We start from the raw sequence: 17,659 nt of genomic DNA on the forward strand, positions 1-17,659 counted from the left end.
AATTTTTGGGAAATTGCCGTTCCCGAGTTTGGCCACACGAGGGCAGTCATGTTCCATCCAGCACAACACACGACGCCTAAAACAGAAGGTAGGTTGTAGGTATTTTACTATTACTACTACTACTTCTAATAATGACCTCAATCGAAGTAATTAAATACGTAATGAACATTGTTGTCTATATAGCTGACCTCATTTTTGTACACAGTGAGTTAAAGGCGCACAACTATCAGAATCCCAGTTCATAATTGTGTTTGATTGGCCAAGTAGAATAAAGTGTGCGAGGAGTCCGACTCTTTTTGAGCTTATTGGACATTACGCATTGCTGTAATTATCTCATTGGCACTACTTAATTGCTCATAGTTTATTTGACGAATGCAACTGCTGCGACATATTTTGCCAATCTTAAGCTCAGCCGTCATTCTGGAGGCGCAGTTTTGGTTGATGCATGACATTTAGGTTCAAACACAGTGTGTACATCGACTGTAACACAGATAGTGAAAATGGAAATGTGAAAAGAGAAGGCCAGTGATTAGAGAGAGAGAGAGAATGGGGAAGAAGAAGACGTTAGCAGGTGAAAAGCAGTGCCTAGTGTTTGTTTTAGAAAAAGAGAGCTATTGTGTGACCGTTGGTGTAAGGCCCGCCTCCTCGCCTGTTCTCAACTAGGTCCTGTCGAGTGTGGATAAATAGGTGGGCGCTGCGCGAGAAGTTTTATTGAGCGATTTGACTTCGGGAGCAGCATCATGTCTGGAAGAGGCAAGGGTGGTAAGGGACTCGGCAAAGGAGGCGCTAAGCGTCACCGCAAGGTGCTTCGCGATAACATCCAGGGAATCACCAAGCCGGCTATTCGCCGTCTGGCTCGCCGTGGTGGTGTAAAGCGTATTTCTGGTCTGATCTATGAAGAGACTCGCGGTGTGCTGAAAGTGTTCCTGGAGAACGTGATCCGCGACGCCGTCACCTACACCGAGCATGCCAAGAGAAAGACCGTGACCGCCATGGATGTGGTGTACGCCCTGAAACGCCAAGGACGCACCCTGTACGGCTTCGGCGGTTAAACGCTCTAACACCGAACGACGCGAATACAACGGCTCTTTTAAGAGCCACCCACATGTCTAGAAAAAGAGCTGTTCCGTGTGGGGGGGGAGGCTTTTTCTTTCGTGAAGCATAAGGCATCAAACGCTGTACAGCAGTAGCATAAGTGGTAGATCTATTTGTATTTTTTTGTAATAATTCTCTCTCTCTCTCTCTCTCTCTTTTATATATATATATATATATATATAACTCCGTATATATTCAATATTGTATTATATATAATATTGTACAGTATACAATATTAGATACATATATATTAAATATTGTAACTTGTTTGATTAAAACAATTTAGATTTTAGTAGAAACTTCTATATTTCTCTTTCTCATACGCACGCATGCATGCATATATAAGAGAGAGAGAGAAAAGTGGGGAAGTCAAGTTTTTTCTGTTTTTTCAAGCATAAGGTATCAAACGCTCTACACAAGTAGTAAAAGTGATAGATAAGAACTGTCTGTGTACATAAAAAGAATTTATTTTTGTTTTTTTGCACATCTTTATTTTTTTTATACATTTATATGCACAGTATTAAATATTATAACGTGTTTAAAATGAGTTACAAGACGGTTTTAGTAGAAACTTACTTCCGCATTTCTTTCTTTCTCTCTCTCTCTCTCTCTCTCTCTCTCTCTCTCTCTCTCTATATATATATATATATATATATATATATATATATATATATATATATATATATATATATATATATATGTATATGTATATGTGTGTGTATATATGTATATGTGTATAATTTTTTTCAAGCCAATTGTTTTTTCATAGTGCACGTTGCACTGTAAATACAACGGCGGGAAGGGAAACAAAGCGTAGCGGAGGAGGGTGGAGCAGTAGGAGGCGCCATGCAGGAGGAGGTATCGAATTTTGGCCAATCAAAAAAAGGTGACTTGTGTGGACGTCATTAGCATGTGGGTCTGTAAATAGAGCGGGCGCGAGGCGGGCGTTAGTCATTTTCTGTTCGTTTATTCGACAAGCAGCATCATGCCCGATCCAGCCAAGACCGCGCCCAAGAAGGGATCAAAGAAAGCCGTGACCAAGACGGCCGGCAAAGGAGGCAAGAAGCGCAGAAAGTCCAGGAAGGAGAGCTACGCCATCTACGTGTACAAGGTCCTCAAGCAAGTGCACCCTGATACCGGCATCTCATCCAAGGCCATGGGCATCATGAACTCCTTCGTGAATGATATTTTTGAGCGCATCGCCGGTGAGTCTTCTCGTCTGGCTCATTACAACAAGCGTTCCACTATCACCTCCAGGGAGATCCAGACCGCCGTGCGCCTGCTGCTTCCCGGCGAGCTGGCCAAGCACGCCGTGTCCGAGGGCACAAAGGCCGTCACCAAGTACACCAGCTCCAAGTGAAGCGCGTTACCGCCGTCTTCATCAACCCAACGGCTCTTTTAAGAGCCACCCACTTTTCATACAAAGAGCAATCTATTTTCTTTCGCTTTCTCTCTTGCTCTCTGTGTGTGTGTGTGTGTGTGTGTGTGTGTGTGTGTGTGTGTGAGTGAGAGAGAGAGAGGGGGGGCACTTCTGAAGTGCTGCTCTCCCACGAATGTTCAGGCTTTTGGGTAATTCTAGCAGTCTGATAAATGCAGAGATGAGTAAATCTCAACAGGGTTGTAGCACGGTTTCTCGGGCTTGTATAATCTGAGCAATGCAAAATGGGGTTTTAGCAGCACAAAGTTATTCATATTAAGACTAGCAACAGGAAGTAACTGAAAATGGTATTCTAGTAACACATAGAAATTCAAACTAAGGTTCTAGAAGCACGTAAAAGTTCTAAATACTGTTGTAGTAACATGTAGTCATTCAAAACAGTGTTCCAGCAGCACGAAGTCATTCAAAAGAATGCTCTAGCAGCATAGAATACAACACACACACACACACACACACACAAGGCAATAGCGGAGTTCGGATAAAGGGCATTAGGGTGACTGTGTTTTGTTAGGGTCAGGGAGGAATCCGACCGAGCTAAAGAGGAGGAGGCCGGATGGGCTGGCTGGTGCTAACTAGGCGTGCCTGTTTGGCCCGGGACTACAAGAGCGGAGCGGAGCGCTGCGTACGAGTGGCGAAGCCCTGACACTGGCAAAGACAGAACGAGTCTTGTGACCTACACCTATAATCACATTTTCTTGTTGGACATGCTTTCTCCCCTACAACTAACAATGTCTTACTCTTGTCTTTGCTGCTCTGTTCAGCTCTTCCTACTTTCCTACTGACTGTTTCCCACCCACCTAGTCAACTTTTATTCAACATTTGTTCTTTTCATCTAGACTTTAAATTTATCTACTCTTCACCATCTATTCATATGCTTTCAGTTTGAATGAAAGTGATACTTATATGTTTCTACTAAAACCGTCTTCTAACTCGTTTCACACATTAAATAATATTTAATACAGTGGACATTATATATGTATATGTGTATATATATATATATGAGAGAGAGAGAATATCCACAAATAGGGAAGAAGATTTCAAAGATGAGGTCATGTCTACAATCATTAAATTACAAAAACAATTATCATGGACGGGACAAAAGGGATGATGGATGAAATGTATGTATGATGTAATAGCTCTTGCCCTAAAATCCGCTATTTTACAGACACAGCTCATTACTGTGCATTGTATTGTTCGGACATAACCACAATTAACGGCTCATCTATAAAAACAAACATTATGTAATACTCATAGGACTATATTTATCATGAAAATGCAAAATAAATAACCAACCTTTCTAATGTTGATAAAAATAGAAAGCCGTGCACTTCATTTACACACACATACATATATACAAATATTATTATTACTGTTCCTTCTCTCTCTCTGTACCACGTTCTAATACTTAAACTGCCCAAGAAAGAAAGTTTGCTGTTTTGTGAGACGAGGAAGTGGCTCTTAAAAGAGCCTTTGTGTATATTAGACGGAGTTGTGGTTTAAGCGCGTTCTCCGCGAATACGGCGGGCCAGCTGAATATCCTTGGGCATGATGGTCACTCTCTTGGCGTGGATAGCGCACAGGTTGGTGTCCTCGAACAGACCGACCAGGTATGCCTCGCTCGCCTCCTGCAGGGCCATGACGGCCGAGCTCTGGAAACGCAAGTCGGTCTTGAAGTCCTGAGCGATTTCTCTCACCAGGCGCTGGAAGGGCAGCTTGCGGATGAGCAGCTCAGTAGACTTCTGATAACGGCGGATCTCCCTCAGAGCCACGGTGCCGGGCCTGTAACGATGAGGCTTTTTCACGCCGCCGGTAGCCGGCGCACTCTTGCGAGCAGCCTTAGTAGCGAGCTGCTTCCTTGGCGCTTTGCCACCGGTGGACTTACGGGCGGTCTGCTTGGTTCTTGCCATAGTGTCGAGCTCTGCGCTTCACGGATAGAAAAACAGGATAAACGGCGCGCACGAACGCGGCCTTTTTAAGCCATAACGCCACCCTGCGCTGATTGGGCATCTCGAACGCGCTCGTCTGCTATTCGATAGAACGTTTTACGTCACCTGTTGACTATTGGACCGTCTTCTCTGCCTCCGTTCGAAACACAAGACGCCCGCCACAATTCTATTGGCGCGCTCTCTGCTTTGTTCATTAGGAACACACACAACGCCGTCACAAACCATTTTCACTCCTCAGACTTCATTTAACCAGCACGCTAACTGCTATTATAGTTCTTATAGTCATTACTTAAATATGGTATCAAATCATGACTAGAAAATTATCGAGTCCTTTTTTATTTATAAATATGCTGTCTTAGAAGTGCACTTTCACCCCTTAGATTTCATTTAAGCAACAGGCTAACTACCACTATTATTATTATTAATAAACGTGCTGACTTCAGTAGAAAAACGGGTGTAAAAACTGCACTTTTGAAGCAGAGATGGTGGCTCTTAAAAGAGCCTTTGGGTACTGACAAAGCAGCGGTGGACGAGTTTACTTGGTCTTGACGGCCTTCTCGGTCTTTTTAGGCAGAAGCACAGCCTGAATGTTGGGTAGCACACCACCTTGAGCGATGGTTACTCCGCCAAGCAGTTTGTTCAGCTCCTCGTCGTTACGCACGGCGAGCTGCAAGTGGCGGGGAATGATACGAGTCTTCTTATTATCACGGGCGGCGTTACCGGCCAACTCCAGGATCTCAGCGGTCAGATACTCCAACACTGCGGCCAGGTAGACCGGAGCGCCGGCACCGACGCGCTCGGCATAGTTGCCTTTACGCAGAAGCCTGTGCACACGTCCCACGGGGAACTGAAGTCCAGCCCTGGATGAACGAGTCTTGGCTTTAGCTCTAGCCTTTCCGCCGGTTTTTCCTCTGCCACTCATCTTGATGCTCAGATCTGTTCTAACAACAACTCCGAAATGAACGTTACACCCCGAGCTCTCCGTGATATAGACAAAACGGCCACTCTCTTATTCGCTAAGAACGCAGTGGCGCATTAGCCAATCATAAACAGGCCGTCGAATTCCAGCGTCAACCCTCCCACCCCTGTTTGTGCGTGTGTGGGTGAGAGAGAGAGCGAGCGCGCGAATGAAAACAGACAGAAGGGAATATTCATACAAAAGCACGAAGTAACAACTATATACTGAATTTATTTATTCTCATCATTAACATTGATTTATTATGTATCAATATGTTATCCTACATATTCTGTGATCGTTTTGGAGATCAGGAATGACGTTTAGGAATCACGATCAGGATTCTATCCTACTGTACTAAAATCAGCATCAGCTTGTGGCTATGTTCACATGATATGTAGTAGATATGTGTATCCATACTATTGAATGTTTCTAACGTGTATTGCTTTGATTCCATAAAGCTTGACTGAAAATGAATTGTCGCTCTTTAAAGGAAAATATGGGTGGCTCTTAAAAGAGCCGTTTAAGGAACAAAAGCATGAAAGAAACAAAAGTCTTTACTTCTTTTTGGGTGCTGCCTTCTTCGCCTTTGCCGCTTTAGGCTTTGTGGTCTTGGGCTTGACAGCTTTCGCTTTCTTGGGGCTCTTGGCTGCCTTTTTAGGGGTCGCGGGCTTTTTCACCTTCTTCGGGCTCTTGGTGGCTTTCTTTGCCGCGGCTGTGGGCTTCTTCGCCTTCTTAGGAGATTTCTTGGCCGCGGCGGCGGGTTTCTTGGCCGCTACCTTCTTGGGCTTCTTAGTAGCGGCGGGCTTTTTGGCGGCGGGCTTTTTCGCTTTGGGCGCGGCTTTCTTCACGGGCTTCTTGGCTTCGGTCTGCTTCTTGTTCAGCTTAAAAGAGCCAGACGCGCCGGTCCCTTTGGTCTGCACTAGAGTGCCTTTAGTCACGAGACCCTTAACAGCGATCTTGACGCGGGAATTGTTCTTCTCCACATCGTATCCGCCGGCAGCCAGCGCTTTCTTCAGAGCAGCGAGAGACACGCCGCTCCTCTCCTTAGACGAGGAAACGGCTTTGACGATCAGCTCGCCGACGCTAGGGCCGGCTTTTTTTGCTCTCGAAGCTGCTTTCTTCTTGGGCGCTTTGGCCGGCGCGGCGGCGGGAGCGGGTGCGACTTCTGCCATCTCTCTTGTAACTGCGTAGAATACACGAGTTGTACGCTGTACGTTAGTGTATAACACAGGATGATCCTCCCTCCCCGCGGCCGGGGGCTGGGCTTAAAAACAGATATGAGAGCGTTGTAGACTCAACTCGGGCGCCCCTGAATGAATGCACGGACGCGGCGCGCGCTCAGATGTGTTTTCTCATGGCATTTCTCGGTGAAAATCCCACTCGCAAGACGAGATTCAAAACGTTGAAGCACACGCTGAGCGAGGACGGGCTTTCTAGTTTCTCCCGTGGCCCGGCCTGGCCGGCTAGAGAGCAACAGTCTTGTGCAGCGGACATGAAAAGGCGCGGCGCGCGTTGTACTCAAGCCGGCGGGCTACGCATTTCGTGCGATGTGGTGTGTAAAAACCGGCGAAAAGCAGGCACGGCCGTCGTATGCGTTCTGGGCCGAGTTAAAGAGGAGCCTTGTGAACGAGCCTGATGTCTTTGCAGCTGTCGAGTGGTGTGTGTAGTATCGGAAGCAGAGCGCGTTGGGGGCCGTGTAAAGCACAGCGCGCCTGACTATAGGCTCCGCTATAGCCTTGTGTGTGTGTGTGTGTGTGTGTGTGTTGTATTCCATGCTGCTAGAACATTCTTTTGAATGACTTTGCGCTAATGTCACATTAGCTCGAATGACTAGGTGCTACTACAACAGTATTTAGAATTATTATGCGCTTCTTGAACCTTAGTTCGAATGACTACGTGCTACTACAACAGTTAGAACAGAGATGGTGATTTTTGATTTGGCCCGCCATGCCATATGTGGGGGGGGATTTGATTGATGCTGATCTTCATTTCTAATTTAATTTTTTTATTAATTTTCATTTTGAGCTACAAAAATGTAAATTGAAATTAAATGTAGAGAATAAGAATTAGAATTTTATTTAATGTACATGCGTACTTCAAGGCCAGCATGCATTGCGACAGTCAACAAACAGGTAATAATGGAGAGATCCAGGCACTGGCACACAGACAAGAGGAAATTTTAAAAGATTTGGCAAGTTGACTTTTTATTTACTGAAATCAATTCAAAGGCACTGTGTCTAGTTTGCAAGCAGTCAGTTGCTGTTTTGAAAGAGTACAAAATCCGTCATTATGAAACAAAATGTTCTTCAGCTTTCTCAAAGGACAGCGGCGAGGCATGAAAACAGAAGGCTAACGAGCTGCTTGCTAAACTTCGATCTGAGCAGAGCGCGCTGCTATGTCCTTCATCAGCTCAAGAAAGTGCCACACGGGCCAGCTATCAGATTTCTTGTATTTTACATCAAGAACAGCTATGTGCCCAATCCATCGGGCTTGTGGATGTGATGCGTGACGTCGTCAAAATTGTGAATGATATACGCTCCAAGGCGCTCTCTCACCTGCAGTTCAAGGTACTGTTGGATGAGATGGATGCACAATATGGTGATGTGTTGTACCACCAGGAGGTTAGATGGCTGAGCAGAGGAAAAGTTCTCAGGAGATTTTTTGATCTGCGTGATGAGATCGGAGCTTTTCAGGAAAGCAAGATTGGTAGTATTCAAGAGCCCATGGATAAGAAATGGCTTTCTGACCTGGCTTTCCTGGTGGACGTCACAGAGCTGCTCAATGTTTTAAATGTTCAGTTCCAGAGAAAAGACCAGATTATCACCCAGCTTTTTTTATCACGTCAGATTATACAAGCCCAGGAAACCATGCTAAAAATTTTAGTTTCAGAGTAAAGAGGATAAAGCAGTTTCAAAGGAGAAGTTTACACAACAGTCCCATTCATAGAGAAACAAGCTATTCTTCGACTGAGCAAACTTTGCATGGTCGCTATCATTCATTAACACGGCTAGCATGCTAGAAATCACTTGCTCACTTTCATTCAAACTGAAAGCATATGAATAGATGGTGAAGAGTAAATAAATTTAAAGTCTAGATGAAAAGAACAAATGTTGAATAAAAGTTGACTAGGTGGGTGGGAAACAGTCAGTAGGAAAGTAGGAAGAGCTGAACAGAGCAGCAAAGACAAGAGTAAGACATTGTTAGTTGTAGGGGAGAAAGCATGTCCAACAAGAAAATGTGATTATAGGTGTAGGTCAGAAGACTCGTTCTGTCTTTGCCAGTGTCAGGGCTTCACCACTCGTACGCAGCGCTCCGCTCCGCTCTTGTAGTCCCGGGCCAAACAGGCACGCCTAGTTAGCACCAGCCAGCCCATCCGGCCTCCTCCTCTTTAGCTCGGTCGGATTCCTCCCTGACCCTAACAAAACACAGTCACCCTAATGCCCTTTATCCGAACTCCGCTATTGCCTTGTGTGTGTGTGTGTGTGTGTGTGTGTTGTATTCTATGCTGCTAGAGCATTCTTTTGAATGACTTCGTGCTGCTGGAACACTGTTTTGAATGACTACATGTTACTACAACAGTATTTAGAACTTTTACGTGCTTCTAGAACCTTAGTTTGAATTTCTATGTGTTACTAGAATACCATTTTCAGTTACTTCCTGTTGCTAGTCTTAATATGAATAACTTTGTGCTGCTAAAACCCCATTTTGCATTGCTCAGATTATACAAGCCCGAGAAACCGTGCTACAACCCTGTTGAGATTTACTCATCTCTGCATTTATCAGACTGCTAGAATTACCCAAAAGCCTGAACATTCGTGGGAGAGCAGCACTTCAGAAGTGCCCCCCCTCTCTCTCTCTCACTCACACACACACACACACACACACACACACACACACACACACACACAGAGAGCAAGAGAGAAAGCGAAAGAAAATAGATTGCTCTTTGTATGAAAAGTGGGTGGCTCTTAAAAGAGCCGTTGGGTTGATGAAGACGGCGGTAACGCGCTTCACTTGGAGCTGGTGTACTTGGTGACGGCCTTTGTGCCCTCGGACACGGCGTGCTTGGCCAGCTCGCCGGGAAGCAGCAGGCGCACGGCGGTCTGGATCTCCCTGGAGGTGATAGTGGAACGCTTGTTGTAATGAGCCAGACGAGAAGACTCACCGGCGATGCGCTCAAAAATATCATTCACGAAGGAGTTCATGATGCCCATGGCCTTGGATGAGATGCCGGTATCAGGGTGCACTTGCTTCAGGACCTTGTACACGTAGATGGCGTAGCTCTCCTTCCTGGACTTTCTGCGCTTCTTGCCTCCTTTGCCGGCCGTCTTGGTCACGGCTTTCTTTGATCCCTTCTTGGGCGCGGTCTTGGCTGGATCGGGCATGATGCTGCTTGTCGAATAAACGAACAGAAAATGACTAACGCCCGCCTCGCGCCCGCTCTATTTACAGACCCACATGCTAATGACGTCCACACAAGTCACCTTTTTTTGATTGGCCAAAATTCGATACCTCCTCCTGCATGGCGCCTCCTACTGCTCCACCCTCCTCCGCTACGCTTTGTTTCCCTTCCCGCCGTTGTATTTACAGTGCAACGTGCACTATGAAAAAACAATTGGCTTGAAAAAAATTATACACATATACATATATACACACACATATACATATACATATATATATATATATATATATATATATATATATATATATATATATATATATAGAGAGAGAGAGAGAGAGAGAGAGAGAGAGAAAGAAAGAAATGCGGAAGTAAGTTTCTACTAAAACCGTCTTGTAACTCATTTTAAACACGTTATAATATTTAATACTGTGCATATAAATGTATAAAAAAAATAAAGATGTGCAAAAAAACAAAAATAAATTCTTTTTATGTACACAGACAGTTCTTATCTATCACTTTTACTACTTGTGTAGAGCGTTTGATACCTTATGCTTGAAAAAACAGAAAAAACTTGACTTCCCCACTTTTCTCTCTCTCTCTTATATATGCATGCATGCGTGCGTATGAGAAAGAGAAATATAGAAGTTTCTACTAAAATCTAAATTGTTTTAATCAAACAAGTTACAATATTTAATATATATGTATCTAATATTGTATACTGTACAATATTATATATAATACAATATTGAATATATACGGAGTTATATATATATATATATATATATAAAAGAGAGAGAGAGAGAGAGAGAGAATTATTACAAAAAAATACAAATAGATCTACCACTTATGCTACTGCTGTACAGCGTTTGATGCCTTATGCTTCACGAAAGAAAAAGCCTCCCCCCCCACACGGAACAGCTCTTTTTCTAGACATGTGGGTGGCTCTTAAAAGAGCCGTTGTATTCGCGTCGTTCGGTGTTAGAGCGTTTAACCGCCGAAGCCGTACAGGGTGCGTCCTTGGCGTTTCAGGGCGTACACCACATCCATGGCGGTCACGGTCTTTCTCTTGGCATGCTCGGTGTAGGTGACGGCGTCGCGGATCACGTTCTCCAGGAACACTTTCAGCACACCGCGAGTCTCTTCATAGATCAGACCAGAAATACGCTTTACACCACCACGGCGAGCCAGACGGCGAATAGCCGGCTTGGTGATTCCCTGGATGTTATCGCGAAGCACCTTGCGGTGACGCTTAGCGCCTCCTTTGCCGAGTCCCTTACCACCCTTGCTTTTTTTTTTTTTTTTTTATGAGTTTTATTGAAATTATACAAAATTCACAATCTTACACAAGTCATATTCAGAAAGAAAGGGAGAGAAAAAAAAAACTTACATAGTCAAAGTACAATTACACGCAAATATTGTCCCACACTGAAGAGTCTTTAAACCAAGATGTGCTGCTTTTTAGTCTTCTTAGCTCTTTTTGAATGTCCTTGAATACAACATCACTGGATATAAACGTTTGATTTATAGTCATTCTGGACCTTGTTTTCCAGAGTTTAGATTTAGTCAAACATATTATGAACCAAATGAAGTCATGCTGAGTCTTGCTACAATTTTCTTTAAAAATGCCATAGAAAATTGAGTTCATATTTATTTCTATATTGAGACCAATGATTTTTAATTTAGCCCATGTTTCTTTAGAGCGATAACACTCTAACAGGAAATGTTCGAGTGTTTCCTCTTCATTACAATTAGGCATCGGGCATTTACTGGTTTTTACAAAACAGCTCCATTTTACAACCGCTCTTACTGGGAGCCTTCTTACAGCGACTAACCAAGTTGTATCTCTCAGGTGTTCAGATAGGATTTTATTCTGTAAGTTTTGGAGACATTCTTTGTTTTGGTCTTCCTCCAAATTTCTGAAAGCCACAGGGTTACAATAAACTCGATCAACAATTAAAAGATATATTTCTTTGCTCGAGTCTTTCACCCAATCGATGTTTAGATCTTTAAATTTGTCAGTGAAGTCGGAAAACATCAGTTTATAATACGGAATTCCTTTCCTCGATGGACCTTTTTTAGATTTCCAGTTAGAGATGTTCCCTATCCATTCGGTTTGCCTGGCAATACCACTCGCGATGATTTTGCACACTGCTATTTTAGTTTTTACGGATATATCGACAGCCCCAAGGCCTCCCAGTTCCCTTCTCTTAAAAAGGAGCTCACGTTTTGTAACCTCACGAGTCGTATCCCATATGAAATTACAGCATATTTTATGAAGTCTTTTTACCCAAACTTCTGTCGGAGGTAAGATGCATGATAAAAATAGTATTTTTGATAATAGAAAAGTTTTAATAATATTTATTCTAGTTTTATAACTTAGATTACATGATTTCCATTTATCAATTTCATCTTGTATTATTTCTTCTTTTTTTGACCAGTTATGGTCGACACAGCCATTATTATCTATATATATACCTAAAACCTTTAATTGCTGAACTTCTGGGACATCTATGGGAAATTTGTTTTTTTTCATTTCCAATCCAGACACATTCCGTTTTAGCTTTATTTAAGGAGGCTCCAGAGACTTGCTCATACTCGCTAAAATATTCAAAGATGATGTCTAGTTCTTGTTTAGATTTCACAAATACAGTTATGTCATCAGCATAAGCAGAGATCACGACTCTGTTCTTTCCTATTTGAAGACCTTTAAGTCTATGATCATCTTGGATTTTTTGTACAAGTGGGTTTATAGATAAAATATACAGGGCTGCACTCAGAGGGCACCCTTGCTTTACACCCCGCATAACTTCAAATGGTTCAGTCAAAGAACCGTTAACATTTACTTCAACCGTCGATTTAACATAAAGGCATTTAATCATGTTTATGAAATTTTCAGGGAATTGATACAGTTACCACCCTTGCCTCTTCCAGACATGATGCTGCTCCCGAAGTCAAATCGCTCAATAAAACTTCTCGCGCAGCGCCCACCTATTTATCCACACTCGACAGGACCTAGTTGAGAACAGGCGAGGAGGCGGGCCTTACACCAACGGTCACACAATAGCTCTCTTTTTCTAAAACAAACACTAGGCACTGCTTTTCACCTGCTAACGTCTTCTTCTTCCCCATTCTCTCTCTCTCTCTAATCACTGGCCTTCTCTTTTCACATTTCCATTTTCACTATCTGTGTTACAGTCGATGTACACACTGTGTTTGAACCTAAATGTCATGCATCAACCAAAACTGCGCCTCCAGAATGACGGCTGAGCTTAAGATTGGCAAAATATGTCGCAGCAGTTGCATTCGTCAAATAAACTATGAGCAATTAAGTAGTGCCAATGAGATAATTACAGCAATGCGTAATGTCCAATAAGCTCAAAAAGAGTCGGACTCCTCGCACACTTTATTCTACTTGGCCAATCAAACACAATTATGAACTGGGATTCTGATAGTTGTGCGCCTTTAACTCACTGTGTACAAAAATGAGGTCAGCTATATAGACAACAATGTTCATTACGTATTTAATTACTTCGATTGAGGTCATTATTAGAAGTAGTAGTAGTAATAGTAAAATACCTACAACCTACCTTCTGTTTTAGGCGTCGTGTGTTGTGCTGGATGGAACATGACTGCCCTCGTGTGGCCAAACTCGGGAACGGCAATTTCCCAAAAATTGCAGTATTCTCTTATTAAGCTTTTAATAGCGGTGTTTATAAGTCTATATTTGTATTATTTGGCAAATAGTGGGGTAAGAAGTAATAGATGCTATGAACATTCATGTTTCTCTCACCACTGGGGCAGAGGTGGCTTAGAGGTTAAGGCTCTGGTTTACTGATCAGAAGGTCAGGTCACCATATCATGACCCTGTGCTCTGACCCCAGCTTCCTGACATGTTGGGGTATGTGAAGAAAACAATTTCACTGTGCTCTACTGCATATGTGACCAATAAAGACTCATTATGTAGACTTATACATGACATTTTTAATTCTAAATCAGCTGCTAAACGATGTGCAGACTAAATTATGTGCAGATGTAAAAACAAAATGCTAAACACATTCTCTATTTGTGTGTGTGGTTTTTTTTTGTACTGTATGTGTATTTCATCAGTGTTGCTATGAGCTTATTAATAATAATAATAATAATAATAATAATAATAATAATAATAATAATAATAATAATAACGCAGCTCATCAGTGTTATTACTGTGCATTGTCTAGTTTTCACGTATCAAGGACAATAGACAGAGCTTCTGAACTGTTTAACAGCATTATTATTATTATTATTATTATTAATATTATTATTATTATTATTATTATTACTATTAGTTGGGCAATTATTTTTTTGATTAATCGTATGGGGTGGAGCGAACTTTCAGTACCATTTGTTTTTGTTTATTTAATATAAAGTCCACAAACTGAGTGTAACAAATATAAACTTCACAGTAAAACTTTACACAGCTGTTTGTACAAAACAGAAAAGAACCCAACACACACACACACACACACACACACACACACACACACACACACACACACACACACACACACACACACACACCAGAATATATATTATTAATTTAGGACTATAGTTTAATTCGGTGCTTTTTGTGCATCTATAAAAAAAATTATGCATAAATACTATATATATATATATATATATATATATATATATATATATATATATATATATAGTCCTAAATTAATAATAAAAACTCACTTTCACTGCACTTGTGGTTTCTGTATCTCGGTGTCTTTAGACATTATTTTACTTTTGATCATAATGTTTGAATTAGACATTACAGATCTTACTCGCGCTACACTCTGTATCAGCGCGTCACACCGCGCGTGACCAGCAACGTGTCCTCGTTACTAACATGTCACTTCCGACAGAATTTACACTGCAAGCGCGCAGGTACAGCATATAATGACAAACTTAAATTAAACTAAACCTTTTGAACAGCTTGCACCAGTTTCCCCTGCCCCTTACACACAGTGGAGCATTTTGGCTATAAACATAAGTTCAATTCAATTCAATTTTATTTGTATAGCGCTTTTTACAATAGACATTGTCTCAAAGCAGCTTTACAGAATATCAACACGGTATACAGATATTAAAGGTGTGAATTTATCCCAACTGAGCAAGCCACTGAGTGGCGACGGTGGTGAGGAAAAACTCCCTAAGATGTTTTAAGAGGAAGAAACCTTGAGAGGAACCCGACTCAGAAGGGAACCCGTCCTCATCTGGGTAACAACAGATAGTGTGGAAAAAGTTAATTATGGATTCATATGAAGTCTGTATGGCCTTAGGAGCAGCCGTAATCACACGAGTTGAAATTCATGTTAGATGCTCTGTTGTCATCGATAGCAAAGTAAGCAGGATAATTGTTAGTGTAAAGAAGATTGTACTGCTATTCCTCCTAAGGCCACATCGACTGGAGGGGAGAAGGGAACATATTTATTCATTCATTTATCTTACACAAAATTTTATTTTCATTAATAGTTTGTTTACGTACACACACACACACACATGCACATGCACACGTACACGCACGCACGCACACACACACACACACACACACAGTCGGGGCCAAAAGTCTGAGAGCACTAGTGGAAAATGTTTCTATTTTGCATTTTTTTATTATTTAATTTTAGAATTTTCATTCGAAATTGTATTATTGACTACAACTTCAGTAAAAAGAAAAAAAAAAGTAGAATCTTTAAAATATTTACAAGAGATTCAGAGTTTCTTAATGTTTACAGTTGCAGAATTTAAAAGAAAAAATATATATATATCCAAAATATTAAACATTTACTTTCTTTGTTTAAAATATGAATAAATTCTAAAACCAATTTATTTCAAAATGTAAGAGAAAAAAAAACAGATTTTCAATGTGGTCTCAGACATTTGCGTGTGTGTGTGTGTGTGTGTGTGTGTGTGTGTGTGTGTGTGTGTGTGTGTGTGTGTTTCTGTGTTCTACTATACTGTATTCTTACCTTGCTGATTGGTCCGAATCGACTGCAATGAGAAAATGCATATCCCTGCGCAAAAAATATACATTATAGGAACATTTGATAGGTTGTGTTTTTAATCTATAGAAGGTATTGTCTTTTTAAATGATGACAATTTACAAGTGATATTAAATCAATCATAGTGTACTGTAAAACGAGATTTTTAAAAATACTTGAAATCTGTTTGATACTTGAAATCAGAATTTCTTACCTTCTTCGACATAGATCAGAAAGTCATTTCTTTGACCCTTTAAACTCTGAGCTGTCCACTTGGTGTATCACTAAATGGTTATTTAGTTTATTTAAAAGGCAAATGCACTTTGTGTTCTTCAAATGCAAATAAGTTTGACTCAAACGACAGTCTACAGAAAAGTTTAAAAAAAAACATGAAGCAAAAAGCTTCCATTTACATTTTATACATACATAAATATATACATATATAATATAGGTATAGGTTTTATCCAGCGAGATAACTGATTTATGAATCAATGTCTGATTCATCAAAACTGTTGTACAAATGTGTGACGCAAAAGCAAAAATGTCAGGCTAAAACTGATGTGACGGATCATCCAGCATTCCCTTTAGTCATCTGATGATGCATTTATTATAGATTCTCCTTCAAACATTGTTTAATTGACTTTCAGAGTTAAGAGGTTTTCATTTTTGGCAATGAGACACAGAATCATTAGTGTGACAAAACATTAATAACTTCTCCATCTGAACTGTTAAAATGTGCAGATTCATTGTATTTTAATATGAAACTGTTCTCAAAAAATAATATTAGACACCAGGATAATATTCATTAATAATAGCACCTAATATTCATTAGCATTGAATTTATTAAAACACTGTGCTATTCTATCACACACCTTTGAATCATGTTAATTTAAATACTATAGTTATAGTACCTGTCAGTGCCAACATCCCCACAAGATTTCATAATGTAATGGGTTTACATTAATACTACATGAATCGATCACGCTCACTTTATATAATTCAATCTTGTAATTAGAAACTTGTGTAAATTAAGCTTAGCATAAGCAGTGAAATCGTGTTTTGATGAGAAATTTAATATTTCTTTGTAAACTATAAATCATATTTTTTCTCAAATCTAGTCTACCGCATGTTCCATGTTTTGTTGAAACATTGTAATTGTAAATCGACACTGGTTATGAGTAAGGAGCTATATAAATTACACATATTATTATTATTATTATTATTATTATTATTATTATTATTAATAATAATAATAATAATAATAATAATAATAATAATGTATTTATTTATTTATTATATATTTTAACTGTTGAAGCATATGTAATTAAATGGTGATTTCAGTGGTGGTAACACTGTATACAGTGCCTTGAATCCACTTTCAGGTGTTTTGGAGTTCTTAATGATCTGTTTTAGGAAAAATAGTATTTTGAATACATTTTGCATTAGGCTACTCAAAGCAGCTGGAGTGCCGATCTTATTTGCTTCTGCAGGATGTGTTTGAAAAAGAACTTAACGAATTCGTGTGGCAGCTGCGCAATGCATAAAATCATGCAGATACAGGTAAGTATTTCTGTAAGCTTCAGTTAACATTCACACCAAACATCAGAATCTCAGTGATCTCAGTGATGATGGTATGAATGTTGGTGCCAGATGAGCTGGTTTGAGAATTCTAGAGGCTGATCTGGGATTTTCACAGACAGCAATCTCTTGAGTTTACACAGAATGGTGGAGAAAAACAAACACCTTGTTGATGACAGAGGACAGAGGAGAATGGACAGACTGGTTCGAGCTGACAGAAAGGCTATGGTAATGATA

The 17,659-nt window shown here is 40.7% G+C and overlaps 5 protein-coding genes across 6 annotated transcripts in view; 2 read left to right on the forward strand and 3 right to left on the reverse strand.

The window, feature by feature from the left end:
• Window positions 1-17,659, forward strand: part of LOC128630123 (NACHT, LRR and PYD domains-containing protein 12-like) — a 111,781-nt gene that overhangs the window by 53,028 nt on the left and 41,094 nt on the right. The window lies entirely within an intron of this gene.
• On the forward strand, window positions 1,821-3,683 carry LOC108261846 (histone H2B-like). Its single transcript, XM_053678787.1, has one exon. The coding sequence runs from the start codon at window positions 2,081-2,083 to the stop codon at window positions 2,453-2,455; it is 375 nt and encodes a 124-aa protein (XP_053534762.1). The 5' UTR covers window positions 1,821-2,080; the 3' UTR covers window positions 2,456-3,683.
• LOC128630153 (histone H3) lies at window positions 3,974-5,384 on the reverse strand. Its single transcript, XM_053678775.1, has one exon. The coding sequence runs from the start codon at window positions 4,438-4,440 to the stop codon at window positions 4,030-4,032; it is 411 nt and encodes a 136-aa protein (XP_053534750.1). The 5' UTR covers window positions 4,441-5,384; the 3' UTR covers window positions 3,974-4,029.
• On the reverse strand, window positions 5,453-7,194 carry LOC128630144 (histone H1-like). The gene has a single exon (XM_053678756.1). It carries the CDS (start codon window positions 6,607-6,609, stop codon window positions 5,992-5,994), a length of 618 nt encoding a protein of 205 aa, XP_053534731.1. The 5' UTR covers window positions 6,610-7,194; the 3' UTR covers window positions 5,453-5,991.
• Window positions 7,303-10,066, reverse strand: LOC128630159 (histone H2B-like). The gene has a single exon (XM_053678783.1). It carries the CDS (start codon window positions 9,820-9,822, stop codon window positions 9,448-9,450), a length of 375 nt encoding a protein of 124 aa, XP_053534758.1. The 5' UTR covers window positions 9,823-10,066; the 3' UTR covers window positions 7,303-9,447.

This window comes from Ictalurus punctatus, unplaced genomic scaffold (assembly GCF_001660625.3).
Source record: "Ictalurus punctatus breed USDA103 unplaced genomic scaffold, Coco_2.0 Super-Scaffold_100046, whole genome shotgun sequence".
Lineage (NCBI taxonomy): Eukaryota > Metazoa > Chordata > Actinopteri > Siluriformes > Ictaluridae > Ictalurus > Ictalurus punctatus.